Source organism: Coloeus monedula, assembly GCF_965178545.1.
Source record: "Coloeus monedula genome assembly, chromosome: 36".
NCBI lineage: Eukaryota > Metazoa > Chordata > Aves > Passeriformes > Corvidae > Coloeus > Coloeus monedula.
The window spans coordinates 821461-840231 of NC_138816.1; the positions used below are offsets into that span (position 1 = coordinate 821461).

An 18771-nucleotide genomic window follows, 5' to 3' on the forward strand; every position below is an offset into this window, starting at 1 on the left:
GGGTGTTCGAGGGAGTGCGGGCGTGATTCGGTGCTGCTTGGGTTGGCTCCGGGATGCGGCGGTGGAGGCAGGGGGGCAGGCGGCGGAGGGACAGGGCAAGGTGATGCGGGATACGGCTGCTGTGGTGCTGTGTATAAATTCGGCGGAGGCAGGAGGGCCGGCGTGGAGGCGGCGGGAGTATGTTGCGGTGGGGCCATGGCGAGCGGTGGGCCAGTCGGCGGCTGGATCAGGGCGTGCTGCCGCTGGGAGCTTGTAGGCTGGGCTGGGGTGGGTGCTGGTGCGGCGGGCAGGAACGGCGCTGCCGGAGCGGAGGTGCCGGGAGACGGGGCTGGGGCAGCGGCAGGCACGGAGGGGGCTGCAGTCATCCGTGCAGACGGGGCTGGGACAGCGGCAGGCACGGAGGGGGCTCCAGTCATCCGTGCAGACGCTGCGGCACCAGCAGCAAGTGGCTCGCGGGGCTGGGGCGCTCCGCGTTCCAGCGCGAGCGATGGTGTGCCGGGATCGGGGGATTGCGCAGGGACGCCGGCAGGGACGGGAGTAGACATAGGCGTCTGTGCTGCCGCGGGGCCGGGGGACAGCTCGGGGCGTGCTGTGTGCGCTTGAACGGTAGGGTGAGGGGGCAGGGTTCCCGCGGCAACGTGTACCGGGGGCACCGGGGGCCCCAGCGCGGTCGTGACAGGCGCTGTCGGTACTGGTGGTTCGGGAGCGGCTGGAGACTGTGAAGACGCAGCAGCGACGGACGCGGATGGGCTATCAGCTACCACCGGCGCCGTGTCGGTGGCGGCAAGGGGGACCTGGGGGGCTGGGAGAAGGGTCGCTGCTTGGCTTTGCGGGGGGCCGGCTATAATGGCAGCCATGGCCATAACCGGCGCGGCTGGGGGAGCGGTAGCACCCGTAGGTAGCAGGGGGGTGGCCGCCGCCCCCGCAGGTGCTGGAGCCGCGAGGGCCGGAGGAGAGGCGGGGGCCGCGCCCCGTTGCGGGCTCACGGCGGCAAGGGGCGGGCTCGCAGCAGGAGCCGGGCTCGCAGCAGGAGCCGGGCTCGGCGGGGTGACTGCTGCGGGCGGCACCTTCGCAGCAAACAGCTCCACCAGCGCTCTGCAAGCTGGGAGCAGCTGCGCGGCAGCCATATCCCGGTAGGAGATATTATTAAAGAGCTTAACCCCAACTGTGTCCCAGAAGTCTCTTGTAAAGACGGCTGAACGGTCAGCATTTGGGAAATTAATCAGAGTCCATTCTAAGAGGTTTTTTAGCTCCTGTTTAGGTAATTGACTTGAACCGGAGCTTATAAGTAAATGCTTAAGTTGCTTATAGAGATCTCTGTCATGGGCAGAGTGCATTTGTCCCATTATCAGACCAGTATGATACTCACTTAGATGTCGTAGGAGCAGTGTCCTTGCTCAGGGGTCCGTCGTGGGGGGCTGGCCAGGCACTCCACTCGGCGCTCAGGACGCTGCTTTTGGGTCCTTTCTCAGAGCTCCGGTTTGAGGCGTTGCTTGGCTTTCCGTGCTCAGGACCTCACGGGTGGGTCCACACTAAGAGCTCCAGTGCGGGCGGTGCTGAGCACTACTCGCCTGTGCTCGGGGCACGCAGCAGGGTCCCTCCCTAGAGCTCCGGTCGGCACTGCTTAGCAGCGTGTCCGTGCTCGAGGGGTGCCACGGCAAACTTCCTCAAAGAGCTCCAGGGAGCCTCTGCGCAGCAGTGGCCGCCTGTGCTCGAGGACTGCCAGGCAATTCCCTCCAAGAGCTCCAGGTAATCCCCGTGCTCGAGGGCTGCCTCGGCAGAATTATAGAGCTCCGGCTTTTACGATGCGCAGCAATGGTATGCCGTGCTCACGACACGTTCTAGGTGGCTATAACTGGTCTTTTAGTTACCGTCCATGGAGAAGTCTCCCAGAGATGGAAAAAGCTGAACCGGGCCTTCAATCACGTTGGGCGCCAGACTGAAGGTTCTTGGGGGGTTCGGCAATCACGTTGGGCGCCAAACTGCGGGAGCTTGGGTGGGTCGGACGGTCGGGACGGACGGAGACGAGAGATCTCTGCAGTCAGATCTTGGAACATGCGGTTTATTGCAAAGGGCGTGGGTACAGGGGCACTGCTTAGAGCTGCAGCTGGCAGCTCGGAGCAGGCCCAAGAGAGCGAGAGAGTAAAGTGAGAGCAAGTAGGCGAGAGCGGAGTAAGAGTGAGCCAAGAGGAAGTAAGAGAGGGGGGCCGAAGTCCTCGTTACACTACAATAAATCATCTTCCTTGCTGGATATTCTGATTTTCACTGGCCAATCTCGTCCGAGGTACAAACCCTATCGCATTTACACGCAGCCTGTAAGAGTTCTTACATTGCCATAGAGTGTTACACTTTCACTCCTAAAAACGGCTCTTTGGGGCCCTTCTGCTGAGCTGGTGGGGTCTGCTCTGACCCTTGGACCTGCCTGCGAGCAGAGGGTGCTGTTCAATCAAGAGGGGATTCCCTTCCGTCGGCCACACCATTGTTTTCCAGGTGTTCAGTAACGAGGACTCGGTATCCCAAAGGTGCCCTTCGTTTATCGGTTCCATATTCCCAAAATCCTTTGTCAGGCCATCGGATTTATGCGGCTTTCCTGCTTCCCCAACACCCAACCCCCGTCCCAATGTCCCCAACCCCATCCCCGATGTCCCCGATGTCCCCAGGTGTCTCCCCCAGCCCTGGTCCTGCTGTCCCCAGGTGTCCCCAAGGTTCTCAGGTATCGCCCAGCCCCACCCAGGTGTCCCCAGGTGTCCCCAGCCCTGGTCCTGGTGTCCCCAACCCCATCCTCAGTGTCCCCAGGTGTCCCCAATGTCCCCAAGGTTCTCAAGTAACCCCCAGCCCTGCCCAGGTGTCCCCAACCCCCATCCCAATGTCCCCAGCCCTGTCCCCAACCCCCCCCAGATGTCACCAAAGCCACTCCTGCTGTCCCCAACCCTGTCCCCGGTGTCCCCAGGTGTCCCCAAGGTTCTCAGGTGTCCCCAGGTGTCCCCAGGTGTCCCCTCACCTGCAGGCAGCTGACCCACACCAGTACAGACATGGATGGGGATACTGGGAGCCAATGGGAGCCTCTGGGAGCCACTCCCACCTCCAAACTGGGATCCCTTTGGGATCCATCCCAGTATGGACCAGTATGGACCAGTTGGGTACACCTGAGCTCCATCTCGTCCCAGTATAGCCCCAACTGGGGGTACTGGGAGCCGCTGGGAGCTCCTCCCACCCCAAACTGGGATCCAAACAGGATCCATCCCATCCCAGTATGGACCAGTATGATACACCTGAGCCCCGTCCCATCCCAGTATAGCCGTAACTGGGGGTACTGGGACATACTGGGAGCCACTGGGAGCCCCTCCCACCCCAAACTGGGATCCAGACAGGATCCGTCCCATCCCAGTATGGACCAGTATGGACCAGTATGGACCAGTTGAGTACACATGAGCTCCATCCTGTCCCAGTACAGCCCTAACTGGGGGTACTGGGAGCCACTGGGAGCCCCTCCCACCCCAAACTGGAATCCAGACATCCCAGTATGGACTGGGTCCCATCCCAGTATGGACCAGTTGAGTACACATGAGCTCCATCCTGTCCCAGTATAGCCCCAACTGGGGGTACTGGGAGCCACTGGGAGCCCCTCCCACCCCAAACTGGGATCGAGACAGGATCCGTCCCATCCCAGTATGGACCAGTATGGACCAGTTGGATACACCCGAGCACCCCCAGACCCCTCCCACCCCAGTACAGCCTCACTGGGAGCTACTGGGAGCCACTGTGACCCCTCCCAGTCCCTCCCAGTCCCTCCCAGTCCCTCCCAGTCCCTCCCAGTCCCTCCCAGTGCCCTTTTCCGGTCTCGCCAGCACTGAGCAGGGCGCCCCCTGCCGGCTGGGAGGACCCAACTGCCCCCATCTCGGTGGTGACCGCGGGGACGGAGCGGGCTCGGGTTCATTGGCGCCCCCTGGCGGCTCGGAGGACTCCGTAACCGGGTCAGGACGGGACCCCAAAATTGGGGGGTTCTGGGGGGGGTCCCGAGGGGGTTTTTGGGGGGTCTTGGGGAGGGGAGTGGGGGTGGGGGGGGTCCTGGGCGGGTTTTGGGGGGTCCTGGGTGGATTTTGAGGGGTCCTGAGGGGATTTTGGGGGGTCCTGGGTGGATTTTGGGGGGATTTTAATGCCCCAAACTGGGATAAAACGTTGATTTTCCAGGAAATTCCTGGATTTTAGCACCTGGGATAACGCGTTGATTTCCCAGCGATAAAAAACCCTGGAAAACCGGGAATTCCCGGGAAAAATCCCCTTTTGATCCCAATTCGGAATGTTAAAATCCAGGAATTCCCTGGGAAAAAAATTCCACTTTTAACGCCCCTTGCGAGGCTCCGATTCGCGGATTCTCCCGAAATTCCAGACGATTTTCCGTGGAATTCGGCGCTTTTTGCTCCAGAACCTCCCGGAACATTCCCCGTCCCCTCGATTCCCGACCTTTCCCTCCTTTTAATCCGCATTTCCCCTTTCCCTTCTCCCGCTTTTCCCATTTCCCGGAGGAGCCGAAATTCCCGGAATTCCCCCAAATCCCCCGAATTCCCGGCGGTTTTCCCTCCGCCCGCGGGCGCTTCCCAAGAATCCGATGATCCCGGGTGCGGCTCCTCTCCCGGGATTCCGTCATCCCACTTAATTAACGCCCCAATCAACGCCCCAATTAACGCCCCAATTAACGCCCCAATTAACGCCGCATTCCCGCCGCTCCCACAAATCCCCGAACCGAATTTATCCCACTTCCCCCCCCCGATTTTTCTCATTTTTTTCCCATTTCCCCCCCATTTTCCTCCCTTTTTCCTTCCCCCCCCCTTTTCCCTCATTTTTCGCTTTTTCCCATTTTTTCCCTTTCTCTCCCCCTTTTTTCCGTTTTTTCCCACATTTCCCCCCCCTTTTTCCCCCTTTTCCCCCATTTTTCCCATTTTCCCCTTTCTTCCCCATTTTTTCCCTGCTTTTTTACCCTTTTCCCCCATTTTCCCTTTTTTCCTCCTTTTCCCCCATTTTCCCTTTTTTCCTCCTTTTCCCCCGTTTCCCCCCTTTTTTCCACCATTTTCCCCATTTTTCCCTCCCCCCCTTTTCCCCTTTTCCCCCATTTTTCCCTTTTCCCTCCTTTTTCCCCCATTTCCCCCCTTTTTTCCTGCCTTTCCCTCCATTTTCCCCATTTTTCCCTTTTCTCCCCTTTCCCCCTTTTCATAGTCATTTCCCCCCCCATTTTTTCCCATTTTTCCCTTTTTCTTCCCCCTTTTCCCCTTTTTTTTCCAATTTCCCCATTTTCCCCATTTTTCCCTTTTTTCCCCCATTTTTCCCTTTTTCCCCTTCCCCCCCATTTTTTTCCTTTTCCCTTTTTCTCCCCCTTTTTCCCTTTTTTCTCCAATTTCCCCCCTTTCCCCCATCTTTTCCCCCCTTTTCCCCATTTTTCCCATTTTCCCCCCATTTTTTCCTTTTCCCTCTTTTTTTGCCATTTTTTCCCTTTCCCCCCTCCCTTTTCCCCTCATTTTTCCCCTTTTTCCCCATTTTTTCCTTCTCTCTTTCTCCCCCTTTTTTCCCTTTTCTCCCTTTTCCCCCCATTTCCCCCCCTTTTTTTACCATTTCCCCCATTTTCCCCCTTTCTCCCCACTTTTTTCCCATTTTTCCCTTCCCCCCCTTCCCCCCCCGTTTTTCCCGCTTTTCCCTTTTTTCCCCCTTCCCCCCCATTTTCCCCCATCTTTTCATTTTCCCCATTTTCCCCATTTCCCCCCCTTTTCCCTCTTTCCATCCCCCTTTTTTTCCCATTTTCCCCTTCCCCTCCTTTTTTCCCTATTTTTTCCCAAATTTCCCATTTCCCCCCCCCATTTTTCCCCATTTCCCCTATTTTTCCCCATTTTTCCCCATTTTCCCCCATTTCCCCCCTTTTCCCCCTCCCCTTTGCCCAAATTTCCCCTTTCTCTCCCCAAATCCGCTCCCTCCCATCCCGATTCCAGCCCGGATTCCCTCGGAATTCCCGGGATTTGGGGGGTCCCGGCTCCCCTTTTTGGGGAATTCTCGGGATTTGGGGCTCCCGGGTCCCGTTTTTGGGAATTCCCGGGGTTTGGAGGTCTCGGGTCCCGTTTTTGGGGGAATTCCCGGGATTTGGGGGGTTCCGGGTCCCGTTTTTTGGGAATTCCCGGGATTTGGGGGCCCCTCCCCTCCCCCCCCCGATTTCGGTTTCGATTCCCGCGCTCGGCTCAGGCCCCGCCCCCTCCCCTTGTCCCCGCCCCCTCCCCGAACGGACCAATCAGAGCTCGGGGGCGGGGCCTGGGGGCGGGGCCGAGCCGGGAGGGCTGGAATGGGGTCCTGGAAGGGAAAAGGGGCGGGTCCTGAGGGGTAAATGGGGTCCTGGAAGGTGAAAGAAGGGTCCGAGAGGGGCTAAGTGGGGTCCTGGAAGGGGAAACGGGGCCTTGAAACGGGGGGAAAGGGGTCAGGGTCCTGGCAGGGTAAATCAGTGTTCCGAGGGGGGTCATGAGGTCCTGGCAGGGTAAATGAAGGTTCTGAAGGGTTAAATGGGGTCCTACAGATGGAATTCAGGACCCTCATTGACCCTGCCAGGACCCTGATTTACCCCCTCAGGACCCTCATTGACCCTTTCAGGACCCTCATTGACCCTTTCAGGACCCCATTTACCCTTTCAGGACCCCATTTACCCCCTCCGGACCTCATTTACGCCCTTGGGACCCTGATCTACCCTTCCAGGACCCCGAATTACATCAGTAGGATGCCCTTCACCCCCTCAGGACCCTCATTCCCCCTGCCAGGACCCCATTCACCCCCTCAGGACCCCATTTACCCTTCCAGGACCCCACTGAACCCCTAAAGAGCCCTTTTACCCTTCCAGGACCCCCATAACCCCCTCAGGACCCCCCCTGTCACCATGGAAACCGCACCCAGAAGCGACCAGGCCTTGATGGGTTGGTTTCCATGGTAACAGGGGGGGTCCTGGAAGGGGAAATCAAGGCCCTGGGTGGGGTAAATGGGGCCTGAGGGGGTAAATGGGGTCCTGGAAGGGGAAATGGGGCCCTGAAGGGGTAAATGGGGGTCTCGAAAGGGTAATTGGGGTCCTGAGGGGGTAAATCGGGGTCCTGGAAGGGGAAATCCAGGCTCTGGGTGGGATAAATGGGTCCTGAGGGGGGTAAGTGGGGTCTTGGAAGGGTAAATGGGATCCTGAGGGGGGTAAAGAAGGCCCCTGAGGGATTAAATGGGGTCCTGGAACTAAAAATGAGGTCCTGAGGGGATAAATCAGGGTCCTGGAGGCAGAAATCAAGGCTCTGGGTGGGGTAAATGGCTCCTGAGGGGGTAAATCCATGTCCTGGAAGGGGAAATGGAGCCCTGGGGGATAAATCAGGGCCTTGAGGGGTTAAACCCGGCCCCGAAAGGGTCAATGAGGTCCTGGCAGGGCAAATTCTGCCCGGCGCGGGGGAGGATCAGGGCGTGGGTCCCTCCCTCCTCTCACCCTTGACACCCTCATCCCTCACAGTTCCAGCTGGAGCCTCTGGATGCTGCTGGAGATGGAGCCCAAGGTCGGGACCCCCAAAAGCCCCGGGACAACCCCCCAGCCCGGGTACCTGAGGGGGGTTTGGGGGGAATTTGGGGGATTTTGGGAGGGATTTGGGGGATTTGGGAGCCCCCAGGGCCTTGGGTGCGGCCGGGAGGGAAAAGGGAAGTGGAAAGTTCCGGAGTGCGCGGAGTCCAGAGCGGCTGGAGAGGGGGAAAATGAGGGTGGGAGACCCCCCAAGTTCCTGGGGAGGTTCAGGTGGGACCCCCCAAAACCTCACCTGGGCACCTGGGAACCCCAAAACCTCCTGGGAGCCTCACCTGGGCACCTGGGAAGCCCCAAATCCCTGAGAATTCTCACCTGGAAAGCCCCAGATCCCCGGGGAACCTCAGCTGAGAGTCCCCCAGGACACCCAGGACCCCCCCGGATCCCACCTGAGCCCCCTCCCCACCTCACCTGGAGCCCCTCCGGACACCTGGGACCCCCCCCAAACCCCTGGGGACTCACACAGGGGCCCCCCAAAACCTCACCTGGGACCCCCCAGACCTCACCTGGGACCCCCCAGATCCCCCCCCCAGGACCCCTGGGATCCCCCAAACCCCTGGGAACTCTCACTGGGGATCCCCAAAACCTCACCTGGGACCCCCAAATCCCCCCCAGGACCCCTGGAACCCCCCAAACCCCTGGGAACTCTCACTGGGGATCCCAAAACCTCACCTGGGACCCCCCAAACCTCACCTGAGACCCCCCCCCAAATCCCTTGGGACCCCCCAAAGCCCCCCCAGGACACCCAGGACCCTCCCAAATACCTGGGGACCCCTCACCTGAGACCCCCAAAACCTCACCTGGGACCCTCCCCAACACCTGGAACCCCCCAAATCCCTCGGGAGCTTCACCTGGGACCCCCCCAAAGCTCACCTGGGACACCCCAAAATCCCTGGGACTCCCCCCATGTCCCCTGGGGACACTGGGAGAGGACTGGTGACACTGGGCTGGTGACACTGGGATGGTGACACTGGGAGGGGACTGGGGACACTGGGATGGAACTGTTGGCACTGGGAGAGGACTGGGGACTCTGGCAGAGGATTTGGGACACTGGGAGGGGACTGGGGACGCTGTGCTGGAACTGGGGGCACTGGGCTGGAACTGGGGGCACTGGGCTGGAACTGGGGACGCTGGGCTGGAACTGGGAGGGGACTGGGGACGCTGTGCTGGAACTGGGGACACTGGGATGATGATACTGAGGTGGTGACACTGGGAGGGGACTGGGGACACTGGGATGGAACTGATGACACTGGGAGGGGACTGGGGACGCTGGGCTGGAACTGGGGACGCTGGGCTGGAACTGGGGACACTGGGCTGGAACTGGGGACGCTGGGCTGGAACTGGGAGGGGACTGGGGACGCTGTGCTGGAACTGGGGACACTGGGCTGGAACTGGGGACGCTGGGCTGGAACTGGGGGCGCTGGGCTGGAACTGGGAGGGGACTGGGGACGCTGGGCTGGAACTGGGGACGCTGTGCTGGAACTGGGGACACTATGCTGGAACTGGGGACGCTGGGCTGGAACTGGGGACGCTGGGCTGGAACTGGGAGGGGACTGGGGACGCTGTGCTGGAACTGGGGACACTGGGATGGAACTGGGGACGCTGGGCTGGAACTGGGGACACTGGGCTGGAACTGGGGACGCTGGGCTGGAACTGGGGGCGCTGTGCTGGAACTGGGAGGGGACTGGGGACACTGGGCTGGAACTGGGGACGCTGTGCTGGAACTGGGGACGCTGGGCTGGAACTGGGGACGCTGGGCTGGAACTGGGGGCGCTGGGCTGGAACTGGGGACGCTGGGCTGGAACTGGGGACACTGGGCTGGAACTGGGGACGCTGGGCTGGAACTGGGGGCACTGGGCTGGAAATGGCGACACATCCCCCCAACCCCCCTCTCCCCCTGTCCCCAGGTGTCCCCCGCGCCCCTCCCCCCCGAGGTGGCCCGGTCGGGGGCCGTGCGGAACCGGACCCTGGCGGCCCTGGTGGACCTGGCCGAGGCCTTGGGGACAGCGACCACCATCACCAAGGCGCTGGCGCAGGCCAAGGCCGTGCTGGCCGAGGCCCAGGAGACGCGGCAGCAGCTGCACAAGGCCCTGTGGGACGCGTGGAACCCCCCGGTGGCCTCGGAGTCGTCGGTGGACAAGGACGAGGACGAGGAGCTGCTGCGCCACAGTGGGGCCAAGGCCGAGCGGGCGGCGCAGAGGCTGGAGAAGGAGCAGGAGAAGCTCCAGGGGTGGCAGCGCTGGCTGCGGGCCGGGCAGGGCACGGCCATGGGGCTGACGGTGCTGTGCGCGGCTGTGCGTGAGTATAAACCAGTATAGACCAGTCGAGACCAGTATAGAGCAGTACAAACCAGGATGGGTTGGTGTGGGGCACAGGGAACCAGTACAGACCAGTTTGGATGGGTTGGGCTCTGGGCCGGGCAGGGCACGGCCATGGGGCTGACGGTGCTGTGCGCGGCTGTGCGTGAGTATAAACCAGTATAGACCAGTTGAGACCAGTATAGAGCAGTACAAACCAGGATGGGTTGGTGTGGGGCACAGGGAACCAGTACAGACCAGTTTGGATGGGTTGGGCTCTGGGCCAGGCAGGGCGCGGCCATGGGGCTGACGGTGCTGTGCGCGGCTGTGCGTGAGTATAAACCAGTATAGACCAGTGTAGAGCAGTATAAACCAGGATGGGTTGGTGTGGGGCACAGGGAACCAGTACAGACCAGTTTGGATGGGTTGGGCTCTGGGCCGGGCAGGGCACGGCCATGGGGCTGATGGTGCTGTGCTGGGCTGTGTGTGAGTAAAAACCAGTATAGACCAGTAGAGACCAGTATAGAGCAGTAAAAATCAGTACAGACCAGCACAGAGCAGTAGGAACTGGTTTACAGACCAGTATGGGCCAGTATGAATGGCTACAGACCAGCAGAGACTTTCCCCTGCCCTGACCAGTATAGACCAGTATGGACCAGTAGGGGGCGGTGTGGGGTGTAGGGAACCAGTATGGAGCAGTGGTGACCAGTAAGGACCAGTACGAGTTTCTACAGACCAGCAGAGACTTTCCCCTGCCCTGACCAGTGTAGACCAGTTCAGACCAGTATGAACCAGTTCAAACCAGTATAGACCAGTACAGAGCATTACAGACGAGTATGAAGCACTACTGAAAAGTGGGGACCAGTTCAGACCAGTACAGACCAGTATGAACCAGTATCAATGGCTACACACCAGTAGACACTCCCCCTGCCCTGACCAGTATAAACCAATATAAACCAGTATAAACAAGTATAAACCAGTATAGACCAGTATAAACCAGTATAGAGCAGTATAGAGCAGTATTAACCAGTATAAACCAATATAGACCAGTATAAAGCAGTATTAACCAGTATAGACCAGTATAAACCAGTATAGAGCAGTATAGAGCAGTATTAACCAGTATAAACCAATATAGACCAGTATAAAGCAGTATTAACCAGTATAGAGCAGTATTAACCAGTATAAACCAGTATAAACCAGTATGAACCAGTATGAACCAGTATGAACCAGTATAAACCAGTATAGAGCAGTATTAACCAGTATAGAGCAGTATTAACCAGTATAAACCAGTATTAACCAGTATGAACCAGTATAAACCAGTATGAACCAGTATAAACCAGTATAGAGCAGTATTAACCAGTATAAACAAGTATAAACCAGTATTAACCAGTATAAACCAATATAAACCAGTATAAACCAGTATAAACAATTATAAACCAGTATAAACCAGTATAAACCAATATAAACCAGTATAAACCAGTATAAACCAATATGGACTAGTATAAACCAGTATTAACCAGTATAAACCAGTATAAACCAGTATAAACCAATATAAACCAATATGGACCAGTATAAACCAGTATAAACCAGTATAAACTAGTATAAACCAATATAAACCAATATGGACCAGTATAAACCAGTATAAACCAATATAAACCAGTATAAACCAGTATTAACCAGTATAAACCAATATAAACCAGTATAGAGCAGTATTAACCAGTATAAACCAATATAGACCAGTATATCCAATATGGACCAGTATTAACCAGTATAAACCAATATAAACCAGTTCAGACCAGTATGAATGGCTACAGACCAGTAGATACTTTCCCCTGCCCTGACCAGTATAGACCAGTTCAGACCAGTATGAACCAGTATAGAGTAGCAGGGAGCAGTGGGGACCGGTACAGAGCAGTGGGGACCAGTTCAGACCAGTATAAACCAGTATGAGTTTCTACAGACCAGGAGGAACTTTCCCCTGCCCTGACCAGTAGAGACCAGTATAAACCAGTATAGACCAGTATGGACCAGTGTACAGCTGTGGGAACCAGTATAAACCAGTATGGATCAGTATGAACCAATATAGAGCAGTGGGAACCCGTTCAGACCAGTATAGACCAGTGTGGACCAGTATAGACCAGTATGGGGCAGCAGGAGACACAAGGAACCTGCACAGACCAGTGTGGACCAGTATAGACCAGTATGGGGCAGCAGGAGACACAAGGAACCTGCACAGACCAGTATGGACCAGTATAGACCAGTATGGAGCCCTGCAGACCAGTAGAGACCTTCCCCTGCCCCGGACTGGGGACACTGGGGTGGGACTGGGGATACTGGGATGGGACTGGGGATACTGGGATGGTGGCACTGGGATAGAACTGAGGAAACTGGGATAGGACTGGAGACACTGGGATAGGACTGGAGACACTGGGATGGAACTGGGGACACTGGGGTGGGATTGGGGACACTGGGATGGTGGCACTGGAATGACACTGAGCTGGTGGCACTGGGGTGGTGGCACTGGGATGGAACTGGGGAAACTGGGATGGAACTGGGATGACTCACTGGGCTGGTGGCACTGGTATGGTGGCACTGGGATGGGACTGGTGATACTGGGATGGGATTGGTGGCACTGGGTTGGAACTTGGGACACTGGGATGGGGACACTGGAATGACACTGAGCTGGTGGCACTGGGGTGGTGGCACTGGGGTGGTGGCACTGGGAGGGGACTGGGGACACTGGGATGGAACTGGGTTGGTGACATCGGGCTGGTGACATCGGTATGGTGAGAATGGGGTGGTGGCACTGGGATGGGGACACTGAGATAGGACTGGGGACACTGGGGACACTGGGGTGGGGACACTGGGATCACACTGGGATGACTCACTGGGCTGGTGGCATTGGTATGGTGGCACTGGGGTGGTGGCACTGGGACAAGAGTGGGGACACTGGGCTGGAACTGGTGACACTGAGGTGGAACCAGTGACACTGGGCTGGTGGCACTGGGCTGCAACTGGGGGCACTGGGGTGGGACTGGGGACACTGGGATAGGACTGGGGACACTGGGATGGGGACACTGGGATGACACTGAGCTGGTGGCACTGGGACAGGACTGGGGACACTGGGATGGTGGCACTGGTATGGGATGAGATGGTGGCACTGGGGTGGAACTGGTGACACTGGGATGGGGACACTGGAATGACACTGAGCTGGTGGCACTGGGATGGGACTGGGGACACTGGGATGGAACTGGGCTGGTGACATCGGGCTGGTGAGAATGGGGTGGTGGCACTGGGATGGGATTGGTGGCACTGGGATGGGGACACTGGAATGACACTGAGCTGGTGGCACTGGGATGGGGACACTGGGAGGGGACTGGGGACACTGGGATGGGACCGGGGACACGGGGATGGGGACACTGGGAGAGAACTGGGGACACTGGGATGGTGGCACTGTTAATGGGATGAGATGGTGGCACTGGGATGGGACTGGGGACACTGGGGACACTGGGGACACTGGGGTGGTTGCACTGGAATGACACTGAGCCGGTGGCAGTGGGGTGGGGACACTGGGATGGGACTGGGGACACTGGGATGGGGACACTGGAATGGGATGAGATGGCGGCACTGGGATGGGATGAGATGGTGGCACTGGGATGGAACTGGGGACACTGGGATGGGGACAGGGGGATGGGATGAGATGGCGGCACTGGGATGGAACTGGGGACACTGGGATGGGGACAGGGGGATGGGATGAGATGGCGGCACTGGGATGGAACTGGGGACACTGGGATGGTGGCACTGGAATGACACTGAGCTGGTGGCACTGGGGTGGTGGCACTGGGATGGAACTGGGGAAACTGGGATGGAACTGGGATGACTCACTGGGCTGGTGGCACTGGTATGGTGGCACTGGGATGGGACTGGTGATACTGGGATGGGATTGGTGGCACTGGGTTGGAACTTGGGACACTGGGATGGGGACACTGGAATGACACTGAGCTGGTGGCACTGGGGTGGTGGCACTGGGAGGGGACTGGGGACACTGGGATGGAACTGGGTTGGTGACATCGGGCTGGTGACATCGGTATGGTGAGAATGGGGTGGTGGCACTGGGATGGGGACACTGAGATAGGACTGGGGACACTGGGGACACTGGGGTGGGGACACTGGGATCACACTGGGATGACTCACTGGGCTGGTGGCATTGGTATGGTGGCACTGGGGTGGTGGCACTGGGACAAGAGTGGGGACACTGGGCTGGAACTGGTGACACTGAGGTGGAACCAGTGACACTGGGCTGGTGGCACTGGGCTGCAACTGGGGGCACTGGGGTGGGACTGGGGACACTGGGATAGGACTGGGGACACTGGGATGGGGACACTGGGATGACACTGAGCTGGTGGCACTGGGACAGGACTGGGGACACTGGGATGGTGGCACTGGTATGGGATGAGATGGTGGCACTGGGGTGGAACTGGTGACACTGGGATGGGGACACTGGAATGACACTGAGCTGGTGGCACTGGGATGGGACTGGGGACACTGGGATGGAACTGGGCTGGTGACATCGGGCTGGTGAGAATGGGGTGGTGGCACTGGGATGGGATTGGTGGCACTGGGATGGGGACACTGGAATGACACTGAGCTGGTGGCACTGGGATGGGGACACTGGGAGGGGACTGGGGACACTGGGATGGGACCGGCGACACGGGGATGGGGACACTGGGAGAGGACTGGGGACACTGGGATGGTGGCACTGTTAATGGGATGAGATGGTGGCACTGGGATGGGACTGGGGACACTGGGGACACTGGGGACACTGGGGTGGTTGCACTGGAATGACACTGAGCCGGTGGCAGTGGGGTGGGGACACTGGGATGGAACTGGTGACACTGGGATGGGGACACTGGAATGGGATTAGATGGCGGCACTGGGATGGGATGAGATGGCGGCACTGGGATGGGATGAGATGGTGGCACTGGGATGGAACTGGGGACACTGGGATGGGGACAGGGGGATGGGATGAGATGGTGACACTGGGATGGTGGCCCCTGGGACAGCCCTGGTGCCACCGGCCTGGTGCCACTGCTCTGTCCCTGGTGGCACCGCTCTGGTGTCCCTGGTGCCACCTCTGCAGTGTCCCCTCTGTCCCCGCAGTGGCCCTGGACTCGGTTCGCGCCGCCCTGGGGGTGACAAAGGACGCTCAGCTCCTGCTGGCCCTGGGCGCGGTGGCCGTGGTCTGCGAGGTGGCCTGGCGGGGCTTGGGGACATCGCGGTGTCACCTGGCCACCGCCGCCGGCCACCAGCGGGACACGGCCCAGCGCCTGCGTGACCGCGCCCGGCAGGTGGTGGCCGCCAGGGCCGCCGCCGAGGCCACCAGGGCCACCGCCGCGGCCATCTCGGCCGCCATGGGGCGGCTGGAGAGGGCGATGGACCCGCTGGGGAGGTTGGTGGCCGCTGTCACCGAGGACACGAAGGTGACACCGGGGGGGACAGCGGCACAGGGGTTCCGAGAGAGCACCTGGGTGCTCGAGGACATCGTGGAGGCCTTGGGGCCATCGAGGGACAGGGAGGACAAGGAGGTGATGCAGAAGCTGAAGGTGGCACTGGGGGTGCTGCTGGCGCAAGTGTAGGGACGGGCTGGGGACATGGGGGGTGGCACTGTCACCGCTGGGACGTGGGGACACCCCGACGGACACCCCCGTGTGCTTCCCTTGGGGACACCGCGGCCACCCTAAAGTCCCCTGCCCCGATTTGGGGTCACCCTGATGGCCCCGAGGTCCCCCCAGTGTCCCCAACAGGACATCGGGGGGGACATTGAGGTCCTGTTGGGGACATCAGGGGGACACTGGGGACATGGGAGCCCTGTTGGGGACACCGGGGGGACACTGGGGCCCTGTTGGGGACATCAGGGGAGACATTGGGACCCTACTGGGGACATTGGGGCCCTGTTGGGCACATCAGGGGTGACATTGGGACCCTATTGGGGACATTGGGGCCCTGTTGGGGACATTGGGGCCCTGTTGGGGACATCAGGGGTGACATTGGGACCCTATTGGGGACATTGGGGCCCTGTTGGGGACATTGGGGCCCTGTTGGGGGCCCTGAGGGGACATCGGAGCCTGTGGGGTCCTGCTGGGGACACTCCGGGGACATCGGGGTCATGTGGGGACAGGGAGGGGGACATTTGGTCCCTGTTGGGGACCCTGAGGGGACATCAGGGTCCTGTTGGGGACATCGGGGCCTGTGGGGCTCTTTTGGGGACCCTGAGGGGACATCGGGGTCCTGTTGGGGACATCGTGGGGTCATGTGGGGACCTGAGGGGACATCGGGGCTTGTGGGGTCCTGTTGGGGACACTCGGGGACATCGGGGGGACATCGGGGGGACATCGGGGGGACATCGGGGACCCCGCGTGGCCCCGCGGGCGGGGGGGGGCGGGGCCGGTGACGTCCCCTCGCCCTTCCCTCCCCCCCTCGCGGCCCCGCCGCCGCTTCCTCGCGTGTCCCCCGCGTGTCCTCGGGGTGTCCCCGGGGTGTCCCCGGGGTGTGTCCCCACCTCCCACCCGCGAGTGTCCGCGGAGTGTCCCCGGAGTGTCCCCGGAGTGTCCCCAGCGGCCATGGAGCCCCGAGAGGTGCGACAATGCCGGGGGGGGGTGGGGAGGGGACGGGGGGGGACACGGGGGGAGGAGGAGGGGGTGGCAAGGGGGGGACAGAGGGGACAGGGGGTGGCAGGAGGGGACAAGGGGGGGCCAGGGGGGTGGCAGAGGGACGGGGGGACACAGGGGGGTGGCAAGGGGTGGCAGGAGGAGACGGGGGGGGACAGGGGTGGCAGAGGGATGGGGGGGCACGGGGGGGTGGCAGAGGGGACACGGGGGGGGAGGAGGAGGGGACAAGGAGGGGCAGGGTGGTGGCAGGGGGGTGGCAGGAGGGGACGGGGGGTGACAGAGGGGACAGGGTGGGGCAGGGGGGTGGCAGGGGGGTGACAGAGGGGACAGGGGGTGGCAGAGGGGACACGGGGGGAGGAGGAGGGGGTGGCAAGGGGGTGACAGAGGGGACAGGGCGTGGCAGGAGGGGACAAGGGGAGGACAGGGGGGTGGCAGGGGGGTGGCAGGAGGGGACGGGGGGGTGACAGAAGGACAGGGAGGACACAGGGGGGTGGCGGCGGGTGACAGAGGGGACGGGGCATGGCAGGAGGGACAAGGGCGGGGCAGGGGGTGGCAGGAGGGGACAGGAGAGGACAGGGGTGGCAGAGGGACAGGGGACACAGGGGGGTGGCGGGGGGAGGAGGAGGGGTGGCAAGGGGGTGACAGAGGGGACAGGAGGTGGCAGGAGGGGACGCAGGGGGTGGCAGAGGGGACAGGGGGGACAAGGGGACACAGGGGGGCAGGGGGTGACAGAGGGGACACGGGGGGAGGAGGAGGGGGTGGCAAGGGGGTGACAGAATGGACAAGGGGGGCAGAGGGGTGGCAGAGGGGTCAGGGGGACACAGAGGGTGGCAGAGGGACAGAGGGGACACAGGGGGTGGCAGAGGGACAGAGGGGACACAGGGGGTGGCAGAGGGACAGGGGTGGCAGAGGGACAGGGGGCACACGGGGGGTGGCAGAGGGACAGGGGGCACACGGGGGCAGGGTGGGTGCCCAGAGGGGCCAGCAGAGCCCTGCAGGGAGGGGCCCAAGGGGACCCCGGCAGGGGACAAGGGCCACCACAGCTCCCCTGTCCCCTCCCCAGCTGTCCCAGTCCCTGCTGGAGTCGCTGGTGGCCGTGGTGGCCACCCTGGGCGAGCTGGCGGCCGCCGTGGCCGGGTCGGATGGGGACGTCCAGCTGGCCGTGTCCCCGGGGTCCCTGCACAAGGGCCTGGTGGCCCTCATCGATCACCTCCGAGACGCCCTGGACCACCAGGGGAGCACCCGCCTGGGCCAGGCCCTGGCCGCCCTCAGGGCCGCCCAGGGGGCCACCTGGGCCCATGTGGCAGCCGAGGCCACCGCCTGGCGGGACTCGGTGGCCGAGGTGGCGGACAAATGGACCCGGGTGGTCAAGGAGGCCACCGAGCTCTGTAACGCCTGCGCGCACGCGGCCACCGCCGAGGCCGCCGCCGAGGCCACCGCGGGGGACCTGGGGGACAAGATGGCCCACTGGGGCACGGCCACGGACAGCCTGGTGGCCACGACCCGGCAGCTGCTGGAGGCCATGACCCAGCAGCTGCTGGAGGCCCTGGGCAAGGCCCTGGGCAAAGCCCTGGACAAGGGCCTGGACCAGGGCCTGGACAAGGCCTTCTTGGCCTCAGCAGTGGCCGAGTACGAGACCGAGGTGGCTGCGGCCACCGACAAGGTGGCGACGGCCACCAAGGCCATGGAGGAGGCCACGGTGGCCACCAGCAAGGCGAGGGCGGCCGCCACGAGGAAGCGGCGAGCGGAGGTGGCCCTGGGGCCGCTGGGGCGCTTGGTGGCCGCGTGCGCCAAGGCCACGGCGCTGCCCCGGGAGCTGCTGCGCCGGCTCGGGGCCATCGAGGCCACCCTGGACGGGGCGCGGGCCACCAACGCGGCGCCCCCCGACATCCCCGAGGCCGCGGTGGCCGCGGTGGCCGAGGCCGAGCGGCTGTGGCGAGCCAGCTCCAGCCTGGCCTCGCGGCGCCTGCTGGGGACCCTCGGGCTCGTCCGCGACCTCCTGCTGGGCGGCCCCGGTGGCCCCGGCGGCGCCGAGGTGGCCCAGAGGTGCCGGGAGGCCACCGAGAGCATCCCGGGGCTGCTGCGGGCGCGGTGACGTCACCGCCGTGACGTCACGGAGGCGGTGACGTCATCGGGGCCGAGGCGTCGCTGGTGTCACTTGTCCCCTCCCCCTCCCCCCGCTGTGGGGTTGGAGCAGAATTTGGGGAATTTGGGGGGATTTTCATTAAAATTGTCC

General features: G+C 61.5%; 2 protein-coding genes across 2 annotated transcripts in view; both read left to right on the plus strand.

Annotated features, from left to right (window-relative positions):
* The window catches only part of MDC1 (mediator of DNA damage checkpoint 1), a gene marked incomplete at its 3' end in the record, with an annotated part of 41156 nt that extends 25653 nt beyond the window's left edge, over nt 1-15503 (plus strand). Inside the window, exons 16-17 of the mRNA XM_082300075.1 lie at nt 9478-9868; nt 15028-15503. Coding sequence (XP_082156201.1) covers nt 9478-9868; nt 15028-15503 — 867 coding nt within the window. The remainder of the gene's footprint in view (nt 1-9477; nt 9869-15027) is intronic.
* Nucleotides 15504-16344: 841 nt separating this feature from the next.
* Nucleotides 16345-18771, plus strand: LOC309584160 (uncharacterized protein). The gene is made up of 2 exons (XM_082300107.1): nt 16345-16502; nt 17599-18771. Exons 1-2 carry the CDS (start codon nt 16488-16490, stop codon nt 18628-18630), a joined length of 1047 nt encoding a protein of 348 aa, XP_082156233.1. The 5' UTR covers nt 16345-16487; the 3' UTR covers nt 18631-18771.